At 37.0% G+C, this 18,151-nt stretch overlaps 2 protein-coding genes across 2 annotated transcripts; both read right to left on the bottom strand.

The window, feature by feature from the left end:
• Window positions 1–63: 63 nt before the first annotated feature.
• Window positions 64–3,905, bottom strand: LOC121210881 (transketolase, chloroplastic). The gene is made up of 7 exons (XM_041082759.1): window positions 3,329–3,905; window positions 2,801–2,891; window positions 2,087–2,192; window positions 1,732–2,014; window positions 1,503–1,651; window positions 1,264–1,417; window positions 64–1,141 (listed from the first exon to the last, which is right to left on the bottom strand). Exons 1-7 carry the CDS (start codon window positions 3,803–3,805, stop codon window positions 173–175), a joined length of 2,229 nt encoding a protein of 742 aa, XP_040938693.1. The 5' UTR covers window positions 3,806–3,905; the 3' UTR covers window positions 64–172.
• Window positions 3,906–6,213: 2,308 nt separating this feature from the next.
• On the bottom strand, window positions 6,214–16,598 carry LOC121211408 (transketolase, chloroplastic-like). Its single transcript, XM_041084172.1, has 4 exons — window positions 16,406–16,598; window positions 15,827–15,946; window positions 6,659–6,888; window positions 6,214–6,522 (listed from the first exon to the last, which is right to left on the bottom strand). Exons 1-4 carry the CDS (start codon window positions 16,596–16,598, stop codon window positions 6,214–6,216), a joined length of 852 nt encoding a protein of 283 aa, XP_040940106.1.
• Window positions 16,599–18,151: the final 1,553 nt, after the last annotated feature.

Below are 18,151 nucleotides of genomic sequence, written 5' to 3'. Positions count from 1 at the left end.
TCAACTCTTTCTTGCGTATAAGCATTTAAAGCAGCAAGAAGTGATACAAAAACTATGGGAAAATAGTTCAAAGAGGAATTACAAATTCATAAACATATAAAATCACAAAGCAACATAAGAAATTTGGATGATTCCTTTTATTATTAAAAACAAAAAAAGTCACAAAAGGCACCTAATAATGCCAGCAAAGTTCCTTTGCTGCTGCAACAACAGCCTCTGGTGTTAAACCGAATTCTTTGTATAATCTACCAGCTGGTGCACTTGCCCCGAACCGATCGATTCCGATTGCCTTCCCTTTCGATCCCACAATCTTTTCCCACCCAAAAGTTGATCCCGCCTCAATACTTACCCTAGCTGATACACCAGATGGTAAAACACTTTCTTTGTAGGCGTCTGATTGATTATCGAAGAGTTCCCAAGAAACAAGGGAGACGACCCGAACAGCTTTTCCAGCCTTCCTTAGTTCATCGGCAGCTTTAGCGGCAATTTCCAGCTCAGAGCCAGTTCCGATCAGGATTATGTCAGGGTTGTTTCCTGAAGAATTGTCTGATATTATGTAGCCACCTTTTTCGACCCCCTTGATGGAAGTTCCGGGTAGTTGGGTTAGTTTTTGTCGAGAGAGTGCGATAATGGAGGGAGTGTTCCTGTTGAGGATAGCAACTTTGTATGCACCGGCAGTTTCGTTTCCATCAGCTGGACGAAGCATGAAAACATTAGGCATTGCACGGAGGCTAGCTAAGTGCTCGATTGGTTGGTGGGTTGGTCCGTCTTCCCCGAGACCAATGGAATCATGGGTCATAACGTAAATAACTCCCGCTTGACTCAATGCAGACATCCTAATAGCAGCTCTCATGTAGTCAGTGAAAACGAAGAAAGTAGCACAGTACGGAATAAGTCCGGGGCTGTGATGTGCAATGCCATTGCAGATGGCTCCCATTCCGTGTTCTCTAACACCGAACCTAAGATTACGTTCCTCGGGGGTGTCTTTCTGGAAATTACCATACATTTTGAGCAAGGTCATGTTGGAAGAAGCAAGGTCTGCACTTCCACCAAAAAAACCAGGGAGTACTTTTACGAGAGCATTGAGATTTTGTTGAGAGAGGTTTCTGGTAGCATCAGCGGGGCTCTCCGGAGTATATGTCTGGAAATTCGCAAAAAGAAAAAAGCTCATTTTTTATACGAAGAAAGATTTGTCTAAGAATTCAAGTGTTCGACTAAATTTAGTCGGGACTCAGGACTTGGGACAATAAGAGGGGTACTCACTGGAAGTGCCTTCTCCCATCCGGCCGGTAGTTCACCGGTGATGATTAATTTGAGCTCTGCAGCTTCATCTTTGTATTTCTTCTCGTATTCAGCAAACTTTGCATTCCATTCTGCTTCAAGGGCAGCTCCCTGTTGGACAAGGCGACTCCAATGCCTGCAAATATGGTAAGAAAGTTTCGAACACCAAACAAGAAAACATAATCAAATGCATATATTGAAACCTCTACAAATCTCCTCACCCTTTAACATCTTCGGGTACATGGAATGGCTCGTGTGGCCACACAAGGTTTTTCCTAGTAGCATCCACTTCCTTGGCACCCAATGCACTACCGTGAACGCTGTACGAGTTTGCCTTGTTTGGAGATCCATAACCAATAGTGGTTGTCACCTGCAAAGAACAAGAGGAAGACAGTTTTCACGAGCCTAATTCCAACTATGAACTCAACAAGCATCTAGATAATATCTGACCTTGATCAAAGTGGGCTTGTCTTTGACAGCCTTTGCTTCCTTAATAGCAGCACGAATCTCATCGTAACCAGTATTCCCATTCTTGACCCAAATAACATGCCACCCAAGCCCCTTAAAACGTTCCTCGACATTCTCAGTAAAGGCAATTTCAGTGTCACCATCGATCGAAATGTGATTATCATCGTAGAAAGCTATAAGCTTTCCAAGTCCCCAGTGTCCGGCAAGCGAACAAGCTTCGTTCGCAACACCCTCCATTTGACAACCATCACCTAAAATAGCATACCTACAAAAACAAAGATCAATTTATTATATATCATAACACAAGGAACCGAAAAAACTCGAGAAGTAATCATACGTGTAGTGATCAACAATCTCATTGTCAGGCTTGTTGAACCTAGCAGCTAGGTGCTTCTCGGCTAGAGCCAATCCGACAGCATTTGCAATACCTTGACCAAGAGGACCTGTATGTAAAATAAAATATACCACATATAAGTACAAATGTTTGCTTTATTTATAGTACGAGTCTATGACAATGACATGTTTCTTGACAAAATTCTAAATATATAATAACTTTTGCAGAAGTATAACATAATATCAAATTATGGTTTTGATCCCTCTACTATGCTCAAATTTAGTATTTAGTCTCTAGTCCTTATGTTTTAATCTGGTATAATTTTGTCCCTCTATGTTTATAATATCATTAATTAATCTAAATAGTTAAAACAACTTTTAAACATATGAATTTTTCTTAAAAACACAATGAAAACTTCCAACAATATATATATATATGCCATGTCAGTATGATGACATAGTATTGAATTATGGTTTTGATCTCTTTGCTATGCTCCAATTTGTGTTTTAGTCCCTATATTTTAATCATGTACTATTTTGTCCCTCCATGTTTATAATATCATTAATTATACAAAATAATGATATGAATTCTTCTTAAAAACACAATCACCACTTCCAACAAAATGATATTATGAAGGCAGAAAACCAAATTCCAAGGACTAAATCACAAATTTCTTAATAGCAGAGGGACCAAAACATAATTTGACCTCTCACATACCAGTTGTAACTTCAACTCCAGGTGTTTCAAAATTCTCAGGATGTCCTGGTGTTCTGCTTTGCCATTGACGAAAATTCTTCAAATCATCTTCCTGTAACATAATCCAATAACTGTAAAGTTTAGTTCTTTAATCCAATAATCAACTTTTTTTTCATTTCTTTTAGAGATAAATATCAAAACTATAATGTGTAATGTCATAGAAGAACTATGATATGGGGAATTTTATACATAAAATTGTGATTTGATCTTATTTTCACAAATCACTAACAACATTATCGAATTAGTAACATTTTATGTTGATATATTATACACACAAACAATTATATCAATATGAAAATAAACGAATGTATTTATGTATATATACGAACCACAATTCAAATCAAGTTCAAGTACACCAAATCAAAGTTTATGTACTAATTACACATTGCACCACAGTTCATGCAAAACATTAAAAAGGACTGAAAAGAAATAAACCCAAATCCAATTTTTCACCAAATTGGACATGGATAAAAAGTTTAAAAGCTTTACCTGAACACTATCATAACCAGCAAGGTGAAGCAGAGCATATTGCAACATACAACCATGACCAGCAGACAAGACGAAACGATCACGGTTGAACCAATAAGGGTTCTTAGGATTATACCTCATGATTTCATCGTATAAAATGTGACCCATCGGAGCACAACCCATGGGTAACCCAGGGTGACCGGAATTAGCCTTTTCGACAGCATCAATAGCTAAGAATCTGATCGTGTTGACTGATTTTTCCAATAAGGAAGTCTCGGCAGGAGTGCCGATTGTCTCGACGGCAGCGGAACGGACTCGGAGACTCCGGTTAAAGCGCGTGGGAAGGACTCGACGGGAGCGTGGGGTAGTGAGCTTGAGACCGGAAAAAGTGGTGGTGGGAAGTGAAACACTGCAGTCGGAGAATTGGGTGGACCCATCGGAAAAGATGGTTCGAGCTAGGAGAGCTTGAGACAGAGTGAGAGATGAAGTAGAGGCCATTGCTGTTTTTTGATCGAGTCGACTCAGCTGAGTGAGGTTGGTGAAAGGGAGATCGAAATGAGTTCAATTGATATATTCGAGGAAGAGAAGGCAAAGTACATAGGCACCAACTTTTTTTGGGTTAACATAACTTTTAGTCCCTAAAATTAGCAATTAGATTCATTTTAGTGCCTAAACTTGACAACTTGGATTGCATCATTGATGATGTGGGCATTTGAGATTGTGCTGCCTCATCAAACTTTTGTACTTACCAAAATGGATTTAATTGTAAAGTTTGGATATCTAGGTGAACTAAAAAAAATACAAATACTAAAATGAACCTAATTGCCAAGTTTAGGGGTTGAAAGTTATAGTAACCCATTTTTATCACTAAGCTATCTTTCAAGCCTAATCCACTAATATCAATTCTTTCGAAATGTAAATTATATTCATTTTATTTAATTAATCACACTAAATTATAGTATGGTTATTAAATTTAAAAACATTTTGATTTAATATTTGAAATATTAATATTACATTATGGATTTTTTTTTCATTAATTTCTTTTATTTTTTAATGTATCTACTGGAGCGAGCCCAATAATTAATCATCCGCATTCTTTAAGTTCATTAAAAGGATAGAAGTTTACTACGAGTTTTAAAGTTGCACCATACCCAGGACAAGAATCCAACTCTCGACCAGACCTTTGTCATCTCACTTAACTTCCGTGATTAATTTTTTTATTAATTTAATTTATCAAATTAAACACATAAATCAAATTTTAAATACAAATATATTTACATAAAACAATTAAGCACACATGACTTTACGTCCGAAGTAAAAAACAATAAATAAATATATTAAAAACTCAAATAAAATAATTGTAAGTTTAAAATTAATTTAAAATCTAATTCCTATTATTATTCATACATTAAATCCTTAAATCGAAAAATAATAAGAATTTAAAGATAATATATATAATTAAGCACACATGAGTTTATGTCCGAAGTAAAGCCTTGCCCCTTAATATATTTCGCCTTTTAATCTTTTTAAAATTTATGAAATTATAATAATAAAATTATTCTTTCACTCTCTCTAAAAATTTATTATTCAAATTTGGTCCCTAAACAATATCCTAATTTCCCCTTTACTAAAGCAATTCGTTTCTACCAAATCAAAACCCCCCAATGTAAGAGTCAAAGATATAATATTTAAAGCAGCATCCAGATTGGTTAGTAATACAAAAATTATTTAAACCTTAGCCGCCTCATTATAAAGTAAATAATTATAATTTAATTGGACCAACATTGTGATGCCAAATAAAAGATGGCATCATAGAAAAGGGCAACGTGAAAGGTTGTTGGAAAATTCAATTTGCTTGTTCGGTGGTGTTGGTCAAAGAAGATGATCATCTATTCAACATTTTCTTTTTTTTTTCAATATTTCTTGCGAAACTGCTTAATTTTATATAATTTCTTTAAATTTTGCTGCAAAATATTTAAATATTATATAATGTGACATTTAACCCTAAATTTTGATAATTTATTTCAGCTTAATTCTTAATTTTCGTGGCCATTTTTTTTCTTTTAAGTTTTATTATAATAATTTAAATATTTAAAGTTTATATAAAAATTTTAAAATTTTAAGTGAGGATAATACACAATTTAACGCAATCCAAATTAAAGAATCAAATCGAAAAAAAAAAGTAATTAAATTCCAAAATTAGTATGAATAAAAAATTTAAACACCAAGTTAATATAAGTTACCAAATTCCAAAAAATTTCTAAATTTTGAGACTAATACGAATAAAAAAATTAAAAATCAAATTATAAAACAATATCAAGATTTAAAATTATATATTAATATACTGGAATTTATGAAACAGTAAAAAGAATTATATAGTAAATATATTTATTAAAAGTTAATATAAAAATCAAATGAATATTTAATTGAAATGTTTAAAATATATTACGTTATTGAATTATTATTGATTTTATATAAAAAGAATATGAAAAGATAAAAATACATTTATAATAAAATAACTTATTTAATAATTTATCAATTAAATTAATATCTAATTAACTCATGATAACAACAAATTGAAAATAGTTCAAAGAGGAATTACAAATTCATAAACATATAAAATCACAAAAGCAACATAAGAAATTCACATGATTTCTTTTATTCTTAAAAACAAAAACAATCACAAAAGGCACCTAATAATGCCTAGCAAAGTTCCTCTGCTGCTGTAACAATAGCCTCTGGTATTAAACCGAATTCTTTGTATAATCTACCTGCTGGTGCACTTGCCCCGAACCGATCAATTTCAATTGCCTTCCCTTTCGATCCAACAATCTTTTCCCACCCGAAAGTTGATCCAGCTTCAATACTTACCCTAGCCAATACACTAGATGGTAAAACACTTTCTTTTAGGCGTCTGATTGATTATCGAATAGTTCCCAAGAAACAAGGGAGACAACTCGAACAGCTTTTTCGTCCTTCCTTAGTTCATTGCCAGCTTTAACGACAATTTCCAACTCAGAATCAGTTTCAATTAGGACTATGTCAGGGTTGTTTCCTGAAGAATTGTCTGATATAAATGTAGCCACCTTTTTCGACCCCCTCGATGGAAGTTCCGGGTAGTTGGGGTAGTTTTTCTGGAGAGTGTGCGATAATGGAAGGTGTGTTTCTATTGAGGATAACAACTTTGTATGCACCGGCAGTTTCGTTTCCATCAGCTGGACGAAGCATGAAAACGTTAGGCATTGCACGAAAGCTAGCTAAATGTTCGATTGGTTGGTGGGTTGATCCATTTTCCCCGATACCAATGGAATCGTGTGTCATAACGTAAATAACTCCAACTTAACTCAATACAGACATCCTAATAGCAGCTCTCATATAGTCGGTAAAAACAAAGAAAGTAGCACAATACAGAATAAGGTCAGGGCTGTGATGTGTAATGCCGTTGCAGATGGCTCCCATTCCGTGTTCTCTAACACCAAACCAAAGATTACGTTCCTCGGGGGTGTCTTTCTGGAAATTACCATACATTTTGAGCAATGTCATGTTGGAAGAAGCAAGGCTTGCACTTCCACTGAGAAAACCTGGGAGTACTTTTACAAGAGCATTGAGATTTTGTTGAGAGAGGTTTCTCGTAGCATCAACGGGGCTCACCGGAGTATATGTCTAGGAATTCGCAAACAAAAAAGCCTCATTTTACATACGAAGCAAGATTTGTCTAGGAATTCAAGTGTTTGACTAAATTTAGTCGATATTCAGACTCGAGACTGTAACACCCTATACCCATAACCCACACCGGGTCGGTGTACGAAGTATTTCCTAACTTTATCTCATGCATACAAACAGTCTTAAGTCATCGAGACTTGGTCCAAATTAATTTTTTTTCAATTTCTACTTTAAACTTCTTATTATGGGCCTACAAGCCCCAAATCGACCGTTAAAAACTATTCGGAACCATTCTGGGTCCTTAAACCAACCTTAAGAAATTTGCCTTAAAATAGGGCACACGCCCGTGTGGAAGGGTAACACGCCCGTGTGACCATTTCGACATGGTCGTGTTGGTGGTCCGTATGGCTCACACAGCTTAAGCACCCTGGGGCACGCCTGTGTCCCACACCCGTGTAGAATTAAATTCTAATTCACACCTACAGGAGTTTTCACACGGCCAGACACACGTCTGTGTCAATATCCCGTGTCCCTCACACGGCCACGACACGCCCGTGTCTTAACCCCTGTGCAAAAACCTGGGTATTCTATTTCTGATATCAGTATTCCTAAATGGTCACACGGCCAAGGTACATGCCCGTGTACTAAGCCGTGTCCTCCACACGGTTGAGAAACACGGTCGTGTCTCTACCCGTGTGTTTATTATCATGCATACTGACTTGAAATTTTTACGTGCAGGGGTCACACAGCCAGACCATACCCCCATAAGACTGACCGTGTGTTACACATAGCCTAGATATACGCCCGTGTGTCTACCCATGTAGGCAATATAAGGCTATTTACCAAACCTCATTTCCACCATTGCATACCTATTTTCACGAAAATACCAACCAATACCAAAACAAGCATAATTTCCAAAATCAAATCAGCCACAATAGACATTCATCCAACCATGTAGATGCAACTTTTATAAACTCAAAATAAATATTAGCCATCATTCATGGCTTAATACTAAGTGTGGGATCTATCTCAAGCCAACACATTTGGCCAAATCTCCAAGACTCAAAGTAATAAGTTATAATCCTATACATGCCATATTCAAAAATATAAATCCAACTATACCGAATATTTCGGCTGATTTTGTGATCGATATCTCTAACTTCCGGTAATCCTTGAGCTAGTTAGGCGGCACTGAAAGAATTGGAAAGCAAAGGGAGTAAGCATAAAGCTTAGTAAGTTGCATATAAATAAATATACAACAATAAGTCTACAATTTACCAACAACTTATGATACCAAAGTGGGCACACGCATGACTTACTCTTTACTTCATACAAATCACATAGCATATACAATGAGTTCACATCATATACATATGTATCACTTAGGTACCTGTAATACTCACAATACGGTTATACTTTTCTCATTAACTTAAATTTATAACTCTCGCCGTTGAACTATTTGGAACACAACCGGATATTTCATAAGCCTCAATCATGGGTAAAGTGCCGATGCCATGTCCCAGACATGGTCTTACATTGGCTATCATCTTCAAGGCTGATGCCATGTCCCAAATATAGTCTTACACTAGCTCTCACATAACCGTGTCGATGCCATGTCCCAAACATTGTCTTACACTGACACATCTCGTAGCCAATGCATGTCCTAGACATGTCTTATACTGGCTTACGTCCCGAGGCTGATACATGTCCCAGACATGTCTTACACTAGTACTCGTCTCAATGCCGATGCCATGTCTAAGACATGGTCTTACACTGGCTCTCATAATGTGGCCGATGCATGTCCCAGACATGTCTTACGCTAGCTTACACAAATGACCCAAGTGATACAACATGAATATCAAGTTTACTTCCTAAGGTCCCAACGGGAATTCTACTATCTTAATGATCATTACACATTCTCAATATCGAAATCAAGCAATTCATTCCATATCTATTCAATGAAAATTTAAATACATATAGTAGCAACATAGTTATATTATTTACATACAACTTACCTCGGATTTCAAAATGTAGCGACTATACGGTTTAGTCGATTTGTTTGGCTTTCCCCTAGTCTTGGTTCAGATTTGACAATTCTTGATCTATATTAGAAAAATACACTCATTTAGTCACTAATTACAATTAGGCAATTGAAATTTTACATTTTCGGTAAAATGACCATTTTGCCCTAGACTTTGGCAAAATGACCATTTTACCCCTATGCCTGAAAATTTATTTTTATCGAATTTCTTCGCCTCTTAAGCTTATCTGAACTCTTTTTACCCTTATAGCAACCTAAATTTCCCACTATTTTACACACTTATCACTTATTTTGCAACTTATGCAAAATAGTCTCTTTAGGTGTTTTCATGCTAACACCTTTCACAAAAGTTGTTTATAAGACAACCAAGACTCATTTTCTTCCATAAAAACTCAAAAAACAACACAAGTTCTTTCATGGAAAAACCCTAAACTCTTGATCATTTTGCAAGATAGCACCTTCATTTGAAAACTCATGCTTCAAGGGTCTCAAAAGTATAAAAATATTTTAGAAAAGCCATTAGGATCACTTACTTGTGAATGCTTCAAGTTGCTGAAAATTTTTGAAGCTCAAAACCCCAATAATGGTTGATATTTTTAGCTAAGAATAAATTGGAAATAGGGTGATATCAATTCCTTTTTCTATTTTCTATTTTAGTCAAAATTAGTCACCTAATCCCACCAAAAATTAAAATTTTTGACCACACATGTCTCCTATGGCCAGCCACCCTATTTCTAGGGGTCTAATTGCCCTTTAAAGGTCCTCAATTTAGGTTCTCTAGCTATTTAACACCTTTAGCTATCAATTTAGGACTTTTACACTTTATGCGATTTAGTTCTTTTTCACAATTGGGCTCACAAATGTCAAAATTAACTCACCAAATTTTTCATGTACTAATATAAACATGCTATGACTACAAAATAATAATAAAATAATTTCTCCAACTTTGGATTTGTGGTCCCGAGACCGCTATTCCGACTAGGCCCTAAATCGGGCTGTTACATTTCTCCCCTCTTAGGGATTCTCGTCCGCGAAAATCTTACCAGCAAATAAGTTCAGGTACTGATCTCTCATAGTCTCCTCGAGTTCCCATATGGCTTTCTCGACTCCATGTTTATGCCACAAAACCTTCACAAGTGCTATATTCTTATTTTTCAATTGTTTGACTTCCCGAGCCAAAATCTTGACCGGCTCCTCGCCATAAGTCATGTCTGGAAGAATTTCAACCTCTGTCGACTTAATCACATGAGAAGGGTCTGATCTATATCAACGTAGCATAGACACATGAAACACGTTGTGAATCTTTTCCAATTCCGGTGGCAAATCCAATCGGTAAGCAACTGACCCTACTTTCTCGGTAACTACATAAGGTCTTATGAAACGAGGACTCAACTTGCCTATTCTACCAAATCTGAGAACTTTTCTCTATGGAGATAATTATAAAAATACCTTATCACCGACTAGAAACTCAATTTCCTTTCGTTTCAAATCCGCGTAAGATTTCTATCTATCCGATGCAGCCCTCAAGCAGTCACGAATCACTCTAACTTTCTTTTCAGTCTCCTTAATTAATTCAACCCTGTGAATTTGACCCACTTCAAGCTCAACCAACACCCATATCCAATGCCAGGATAGGGTTTGAGGTGTTACCAGACTTAAACCCAACCAACTATAAAAAAATCAAGCTGTAAAATTTTGATCAATTTAAAACTTTTCATTTCACATACATTTTGTCCCTTAAACGGGCTCACGAGGCCCAAAACATGTATTAAATGCGGTTCGGGACTAAACCAAGAACTTAATAAAAACTTGAAAAATTTCATGCTTTAAGGCTCCACACGCCCGTGTGGGTATAGACCATGTGGTCACACACGCCTGTGTGGCTTGGGACACGCCCGTGCTCTTAGCCTGTGTGCGACATTGAACTTAAAACACGGCCATGTCACACGCCCATATGACCTACCCGTGTACTAAACTGACTTAAAATTTTAAGTGCAGGGGACGCACAGTTGGATAACACACCCATGGGGCAGACCGTGTGTCACACACGATCTAGAAACACGCCCATGTGTCTACCCGTGTGGACAATTACAAGGCTATTTTCCAAGCCATTTGTCACCCTCACAACATATGCACACATACTTATCCAATAACATACAACATGGCATAAATGAGCTCTTAAGCATCTACAAACATGTTATGCTCATAACAATTTCCTATGCAATAAATATCATAGAATTTACTCATATCATTACCACATACTTGCCATAACTATCATTACGTCACAAACCTCATGTCTATCACTAAGCATGCATAATCATATCCACAAACGATTCACGAGGCATTATTAACTATTTACCAATCACTTAATCTTGCATCAGTTACTAACTCATCAATGAATCTCAATTCAATCTCTAGGCATACATGCTGTAAGCTACATCATAAGAGATAATAACATACATGCATAAGAATAATCATATAGGCCCATAACGTCATTAGCCAACATAGGCCAATTTACAAGACTACATACCACCTTAATAACAAGCCAATACCTTTGGCTAAATCATAATATCACACATTCAACCTTAAAACCCTATACATGCCATAGACTCGAAACATTAGGATTTACTTACGCCGATAGCGTTAACTCGACAGTGTGATAATATCCTTGACGGCCTCCAACCCAAGCTAACCTGGCAACCCTAGGGAACATGGGAGAGAAATGGGGGTAAGCTTTACGCTTAGTAAGTTCATATGAAAACAATAAGCAACTCATTAACATGTTTTATCAATGTTTACAACATATTCTCAAATTCACGACAAGCTGTCTTCCTTAGCAACAGTCACTAAATTATTTATATCTGGAGCTACAAAAATTCAAATTAAGTTCCGTTAATTTTCCTTGAAACTAGACTCATGTACCTTTCTACCATAAAATTTCCAAAATTGTTGGTTTAGCAAATTAGTATAGTTTATTCCTCAAAGTTACCCCTGATTCACAGTCTGGCAGTTCGGACCCTTCTACACTAAAGTTCAATTATCTCATAGCACAGGACTTGAATAATGTTCTCGTCTATTTCTCTTGAAAATAGACTCATTAAGGATTCTAAACATATAAATTATAACTCATAACTATTTTTTTACAATTTATAATGATTTTCTCAAATCAGAACAGGGGATTTCGAAGTCATTCTTACTCTGTCCCACGCAACTTCAAATATCTCATTATAGGAAATTCTTTTGCTTACACGGTTTTTTTTATAAGAAACTAAACTCAATAAGATTTATTTCCATATTTTATTCAGCTTCTAACTCATTTTTCACTATTTTTAGTATATTTTCAAAGTTACACTACTGCAGTAACTCAAATCTGTCAAGGCTAAGTTACTCATTCATGATCATTATTCACAAATTTAATACACCATCATTTCATCCATCATGGTAAGAACACCTATTTATGCATCATAGATCATCACATACCAAGGCATTCTCATAGGCTTAGTGTACATACCTGAACAACTCGTAACATAACTAAGTGCATACTCACCAATGACTTACCTCATTGGGACCATCATCAACTCTTTCATCAGATTACCCGTTGAACACTAGGAATACTAATTGGATACTCGGAAAAACCTTTACATATAAGTGCCTCAATTGTAGCTAAAGCTACCTCATATCTCATGACATTTAAATGCTCACTCTCGAGCTAGTCATCTAGACTCATAATTCCTAGTGACATGTCACTCGTATCCTATTTTATTCCTAAGGTTCAAATGAGATTTTTCCTCGCTTATCAATGCTTTGTCTCATCATATTTATATTAATCACATACACATTAATATTTGTACAATTCATATGATGGTAACATTTAAATACATGTATAGCATGGTATTATTTACATACGAACTTACCTCGATACCACAAAGGTGAAAAAGACGTAATCGTCCATAAATTAATTTTTCCCGTTCTAGTCCCAAATCGTATTTTTTAACATCTAAAACATCACATTAGCTAATTAAAATAATGTACTAATCAAATTAGTCCATTGACACACTTTGGCAAAATTTACAATTTTGCCCCTCTATTTTGCCAAAATTACCAAATTGCCCCTAGGCTCGAAACAAGATTCTTATTCAATTTCTATACTCCTTAAGCCTAGATAAACCATTTTCTTAACTATGGAAACTCATAAAAATTATTATTACACACATTAACAACCCATTTTACAACTTTGCATAATAACCTTTTTAAGGTATTTTCATGCAAATTTCCTTCACAAAAGTTGTTTATTAGGCAACTACAACTCACATTCTTCCATAAAAACTCAGAAAAAAAGACATATACATTCATGGCAAAACCCTAGACTCTTAATCATTTTGCAAAATAGTCCCCTCTTATGAAAGCTTATGCTTTAGGGGTTCCAAAAATGTAAAAATCTTCAAGAAAAAGCATTAAAATCACTTACTTTCAAGGAAGTTTCTTTGCTGAAATTTCAAAGCTTCATAACCCTTTTATTTTCTGGTATTTTCGGTCAAAGAAGAAGGAAGAAAATGAAAAAGTTGAAGCTAATTCCTTAGGGTACCATTTTATCACCTAATATGACATCACCTTACCAAATACATTGACTATTTGAAATTTCTTGTCCCATGGCCGGCCAAGCCATATTTAGGGGTTTAATTTTATTTCAAAGGCCCTCAATTTTAATACTCTAGCTATTAGACACATTTGGGTACTAAAATACAACTTTTACCTTTTACGCGATTTAGTCCTTTTTCGAAATTGGACTAGAAATCGCTAAAATTAATATACCAAAATTTTCATACACCTTTATAAACATGTTATAACACACAAAATACTATCAAAATAATTTTCTCTGGCCTCGAAATAGTAGCTCCAAAACCACTGTTCTGACTAGGCCCAAAATCGGGCTGTTACATGGGCACTCCGTGTAGTCTCACAATTTCGGAAACATACAGGTCAGCTAATCTCTCAAAGGAGTAATCGGTACGCACTGGTATAAAATGTGTCGACTTTGTTAGCCTATCCACAATAACCCAAACAACATCCTTTTTCTTCGGGGTTACTGGCAAACCCGTCACAAAGTCCATAGTGATCCGATCCCACTTCCACTCGGGGATCATGGTAGGCTGAAGTAGACCCGAAGGCACTTGATGTTCAGCATTTACTTTTGACATACCAGGCACTTAGACACAAACTCTGAAATATCTCTTTTCATAACCGACGACCAATACATTTTCTTAAGGTCGTTGTACATTTTCACACTGCCAGGGTGGACGGACAAACAACCACTATGTGCTTCTCTCAGAATCTTCTGAATAAGCTCATTGTCATTGGGTACACAAACTCTATCTCTGAACATTAAACATCCATTGGTACCGATACGAAAATCTTATTCAATTCCAGACTCACACTAAGTTCTCTTGGTTTTCAATTTTTCATCACCTTTTTGAGCTTCTCGGATCTCTTGAAGAAACGTCGGTCTAGCTCTCATCTCTGTTAGAATTGTACCATCATCAGATAATGTCATATTGACATTCATTGCTCTCAGCACAAATAACGATTTTCTACTTAAAGCGTCAGCGACTACATTCGCCTTTCCCGGATGGTAGTCGATAATCAATTCATAGTCCTTTATCAGCTCTAACCACCATCGTTGCCGTAAATTCAATTCCTTTTGAGTCATCAAGTACTTTAAGCTCTTATGGTAGGTGAATACCCGACATTTCTCCCCATACAAATGGTATTTCCAAATTTTCAGCGCGAACACGATGGAGGCCACCTCTAAATCATGCGTCAGGTAGTTTTTCTCATGTGGCTTCAATTGTCTTGAAACATAAGCTATGATCTTACCTTCTTGCATAAGCACGCACCTCAAACCATTTAAAGTGGCGTCGCTATATACTACAAACTTCTTACCCGACTCCAGTTGCACTAACACTGGGGCTTCAGTCAATAAAGCCTTTAATTTCTCGAAACTCTGCTGGTACTTTTCTGTCCATTCAAATTTGACATCCTTTTATAGTAGTCTCGTCATCGGCGTAGCTATCACAGAGAATCTGTTTACAAACCGTCTATAGTACCCGGCCAACTCTAAAAAGCTTTGAACCTCTGTCACATTCTTCGGAGGTTTTCATTCAACAATAGCCGAAATCTTACTTAGGTCAACTTGGATCCCATCTCCTGATACAGGATGTCCTAGAAAACCGACCTCCTTAAGCCAAAATTCACTCTTACTGAACTTGGCATACAATCTTTTGTCTCTCAAGGTTTGCAACAACTCTGCGTGCTCGCTCTTATCACGCGAATAAATTAATATGTCATCGATAAAGACGACAACAAACTTATCCAAATATGGCCTGAAAATGCGGTTCATCAGATCAATAAATACCGCCAGGGCATTAGTCAAACCAAAAGGCATAATAAGGAATTCATAATGCCCATATCTTGTCCGAAAATCAGTCTTTGGTACATCTTGCTCTTCACTCTCAACTGGTAGTACCCGGATCTTAGATAAATCTTGGAAAATACAGTGGCCCCCTTCAACTGATCGAAAAAATCATCGATTCTTGACAAAGGATATTTGTTCTTTACCGTCACCTTATTGAGTTGTCTATAGTCGATACATAATCTCATCGACCCGTCTTTTTTTTTCACAAAAAGTACTGGAGCACCCCATGATGAAAAACTTGGTCTCGCAAAGCCCTTATCCGTTAGCTCTTGCAACTGTGCTTTCAACTCTTTCAAGTAGGTTGGAGCCATCCTATATGAAGCAATCGAGATAGGCGTCATACCAGGAACTAACTCAATTCCAAACTCGATTTCCCTCACTGAAGGTAGTCCGGGTAATTCTTCCGGGAACACGTCTGTAAACTTACAGACCACTTGTACCAATTCAATCTTCAACTCAGACACTTGAGCATTCAACACAAAAGCTAGATAGGCCTCATATCCTTTCCTTAAATATTTCTTAGCAGTTAAAGACGATATTAATACAGGCAGATTATTTCATCCATCTGGTTGAACTCGAAGAACATTCCCGTCTTCACATTTCAACTTAATAACTTTCCTCCCACAGTCTACTACAACATTATGAGAAGTCAACCAATCCATCCCAAGAATTACGTCAAATTCATTAAACGGCAATAACATCAAGTTAGCCGGAAAGCAATGACCTCTAATTGTCAAAGGGCAATCCTTACACACTTGGTCCACTAATACATATTTGCCTAAAGGGTTAGACACTTTGATCACAAACTCAGTGGACTCTACTAACATGCTCATACGAGGTACTAATTTCATACAAATATAAGAGTGGGTAGATCCCGGGTCAATTAATGTAACAACAGATATATCATGGATAGAAAAAGTACCCGTGATCACATCGGGAGATTCTGCTTCTTCCTGAGCTCGAATAGCATAAGTCCTTGCAGGTGCTTTGCCCTCGAACTTCACTACAGCGTCTCTGGGTGCACTTTTTCTAGAAGCCACGCATCCCAGGTTCTTTTGTGGTCTACCCCTCAATGGAGCATTGCTTGCCTTTACTTCTTGCTTTCTCTCTCCCATTTCAGGGCAATTACAAATAAAGTGGTCTAGTGACCTACACTTGTAGCAACCCCTCTCGTTTCCTTGGCACTCGCAAAAATGATGCCTACCACACTGCAAGCATTCTGGCTTATTTGGCTGAGCAGTACCGACACTCGCGATAGAAGCGATCTGGGCTCTAGAAGTTGCGTTCTGTTGGTTCTTGTTTCTATTTGAAAACCCCACCGAAACATTCGATCGAGTAGCAAACTCTTTTGATCTTTTAGACGAGAACTGATATGATTTCCCTATCTATCTCTTTTTTGAATCCTGCTACTCAATAACTGCTTTTCTACTTTCTTTTACTAGCTCCTTAGCCTTGCATGCTCTCTCGACGAGTACTACAAATTCTCTTATCTCTAAGATGCCAACAAATACTCGGATATCTTTATTAAATCCATCCTCAAATCTCTTACACATGGTAGCTTCAGTGGATACGCATTCCCGCGCATATTTGCTGAGTTTCAGGAACTGGCGTTCATACTCCATCACAATCTTATTACCTTGCTTCAACTCTAAATATTCCTTCCTTTTTTGATCCATGAACCTCTGGCTAACATACATTTTTGGGAACTCTTCTTTGAAAAATTCCGAAGTTACTCTTTCTCTCGGTACCACAGACACGAGAGTATTCCACCACTGATATGCCGAATCCCGTAAAAGTGACACCGCACACTTTATGCATTCTTCAGGTGTGCATGATAATTCATAAAATACCCTGATGGTATTTTCTAGCCAAAATTATGCTCTCTCCGGATCATCATCTATGCTAGCCTGAAATTCCTTGGCTCCTTATTTTCGAATCTTGTCTACCGGAGGCTTCTCTCTTCTAAACATGTCCGCGCCTTACGGAATTACTAGGGCATACTAGAAATCGGGGGAGGGGGAGGTGAAGTGTTCGGGGTCGCAGGAACGAACTCTGTATACCAATCATCTATCATCTGAAGGTAGGCTTCTCCAGCCCCTCTGCCTTGGCCCATAGTCATGGGCTCACTCTCAATTGGCATGATCCCTTTGGCAGGAGCCGGCGCATTACTTTCCACGTCATCCGCCGTGACTCTATAAGGATCCATTTACTATATAAAAACATAATTTATAATCGTCAGAATTCGTCACACTATCAATGACAATTATGGCATGTATAGCTAGACTCATACTCTCGCTAGGTTAGTCCTAGAACCGACTAAATCATAGTTCTGATACTACTAAATGTAACATCCTGTACCCGTAACCCACGCCGGGTCGGAGTACAAGGCATTACCTAACTTTATCTCATACATACAAACAATCTCAAGCCACCGAGAATTGGTCCAAATTAAAACTTTTTCAATTTCTACTTTAAACTTTTTATTATAGGGCTACAAGCCCCAAATCGACCGTTAAAAACTATTCGAAACCATTTTGGGTCATTAAACCAACCTTAAGAAATTTGCCTTAAAATAAGGCATACGCCCGTGTGGAAGGGTAACACACCCGTGTGACCATTTTGACATGGCCGTGCTAGTGGTCCGTGTGACTCACACGGCCTAAGCACC

Source organism: Gossypium hirsutum, chromosome A12, assembly GCF_007990345.1.
Source record: "Gossypium hirsutum isolate 1008001.06 chromosome A12, Gossypium_hirsutum_v2.1, whole genome shotgun sequence".
NCBI lineage: Eukaryota > Viridiplantae > Streptophyta > Magnoliopsida > Malvales > Malvaceae > Gossypium > Gossypium hirsutum.
Note: the sequence above shows the minus strand (reverse complement) of the source record. Positions and strands in the feature narration are given on the sequence as shown.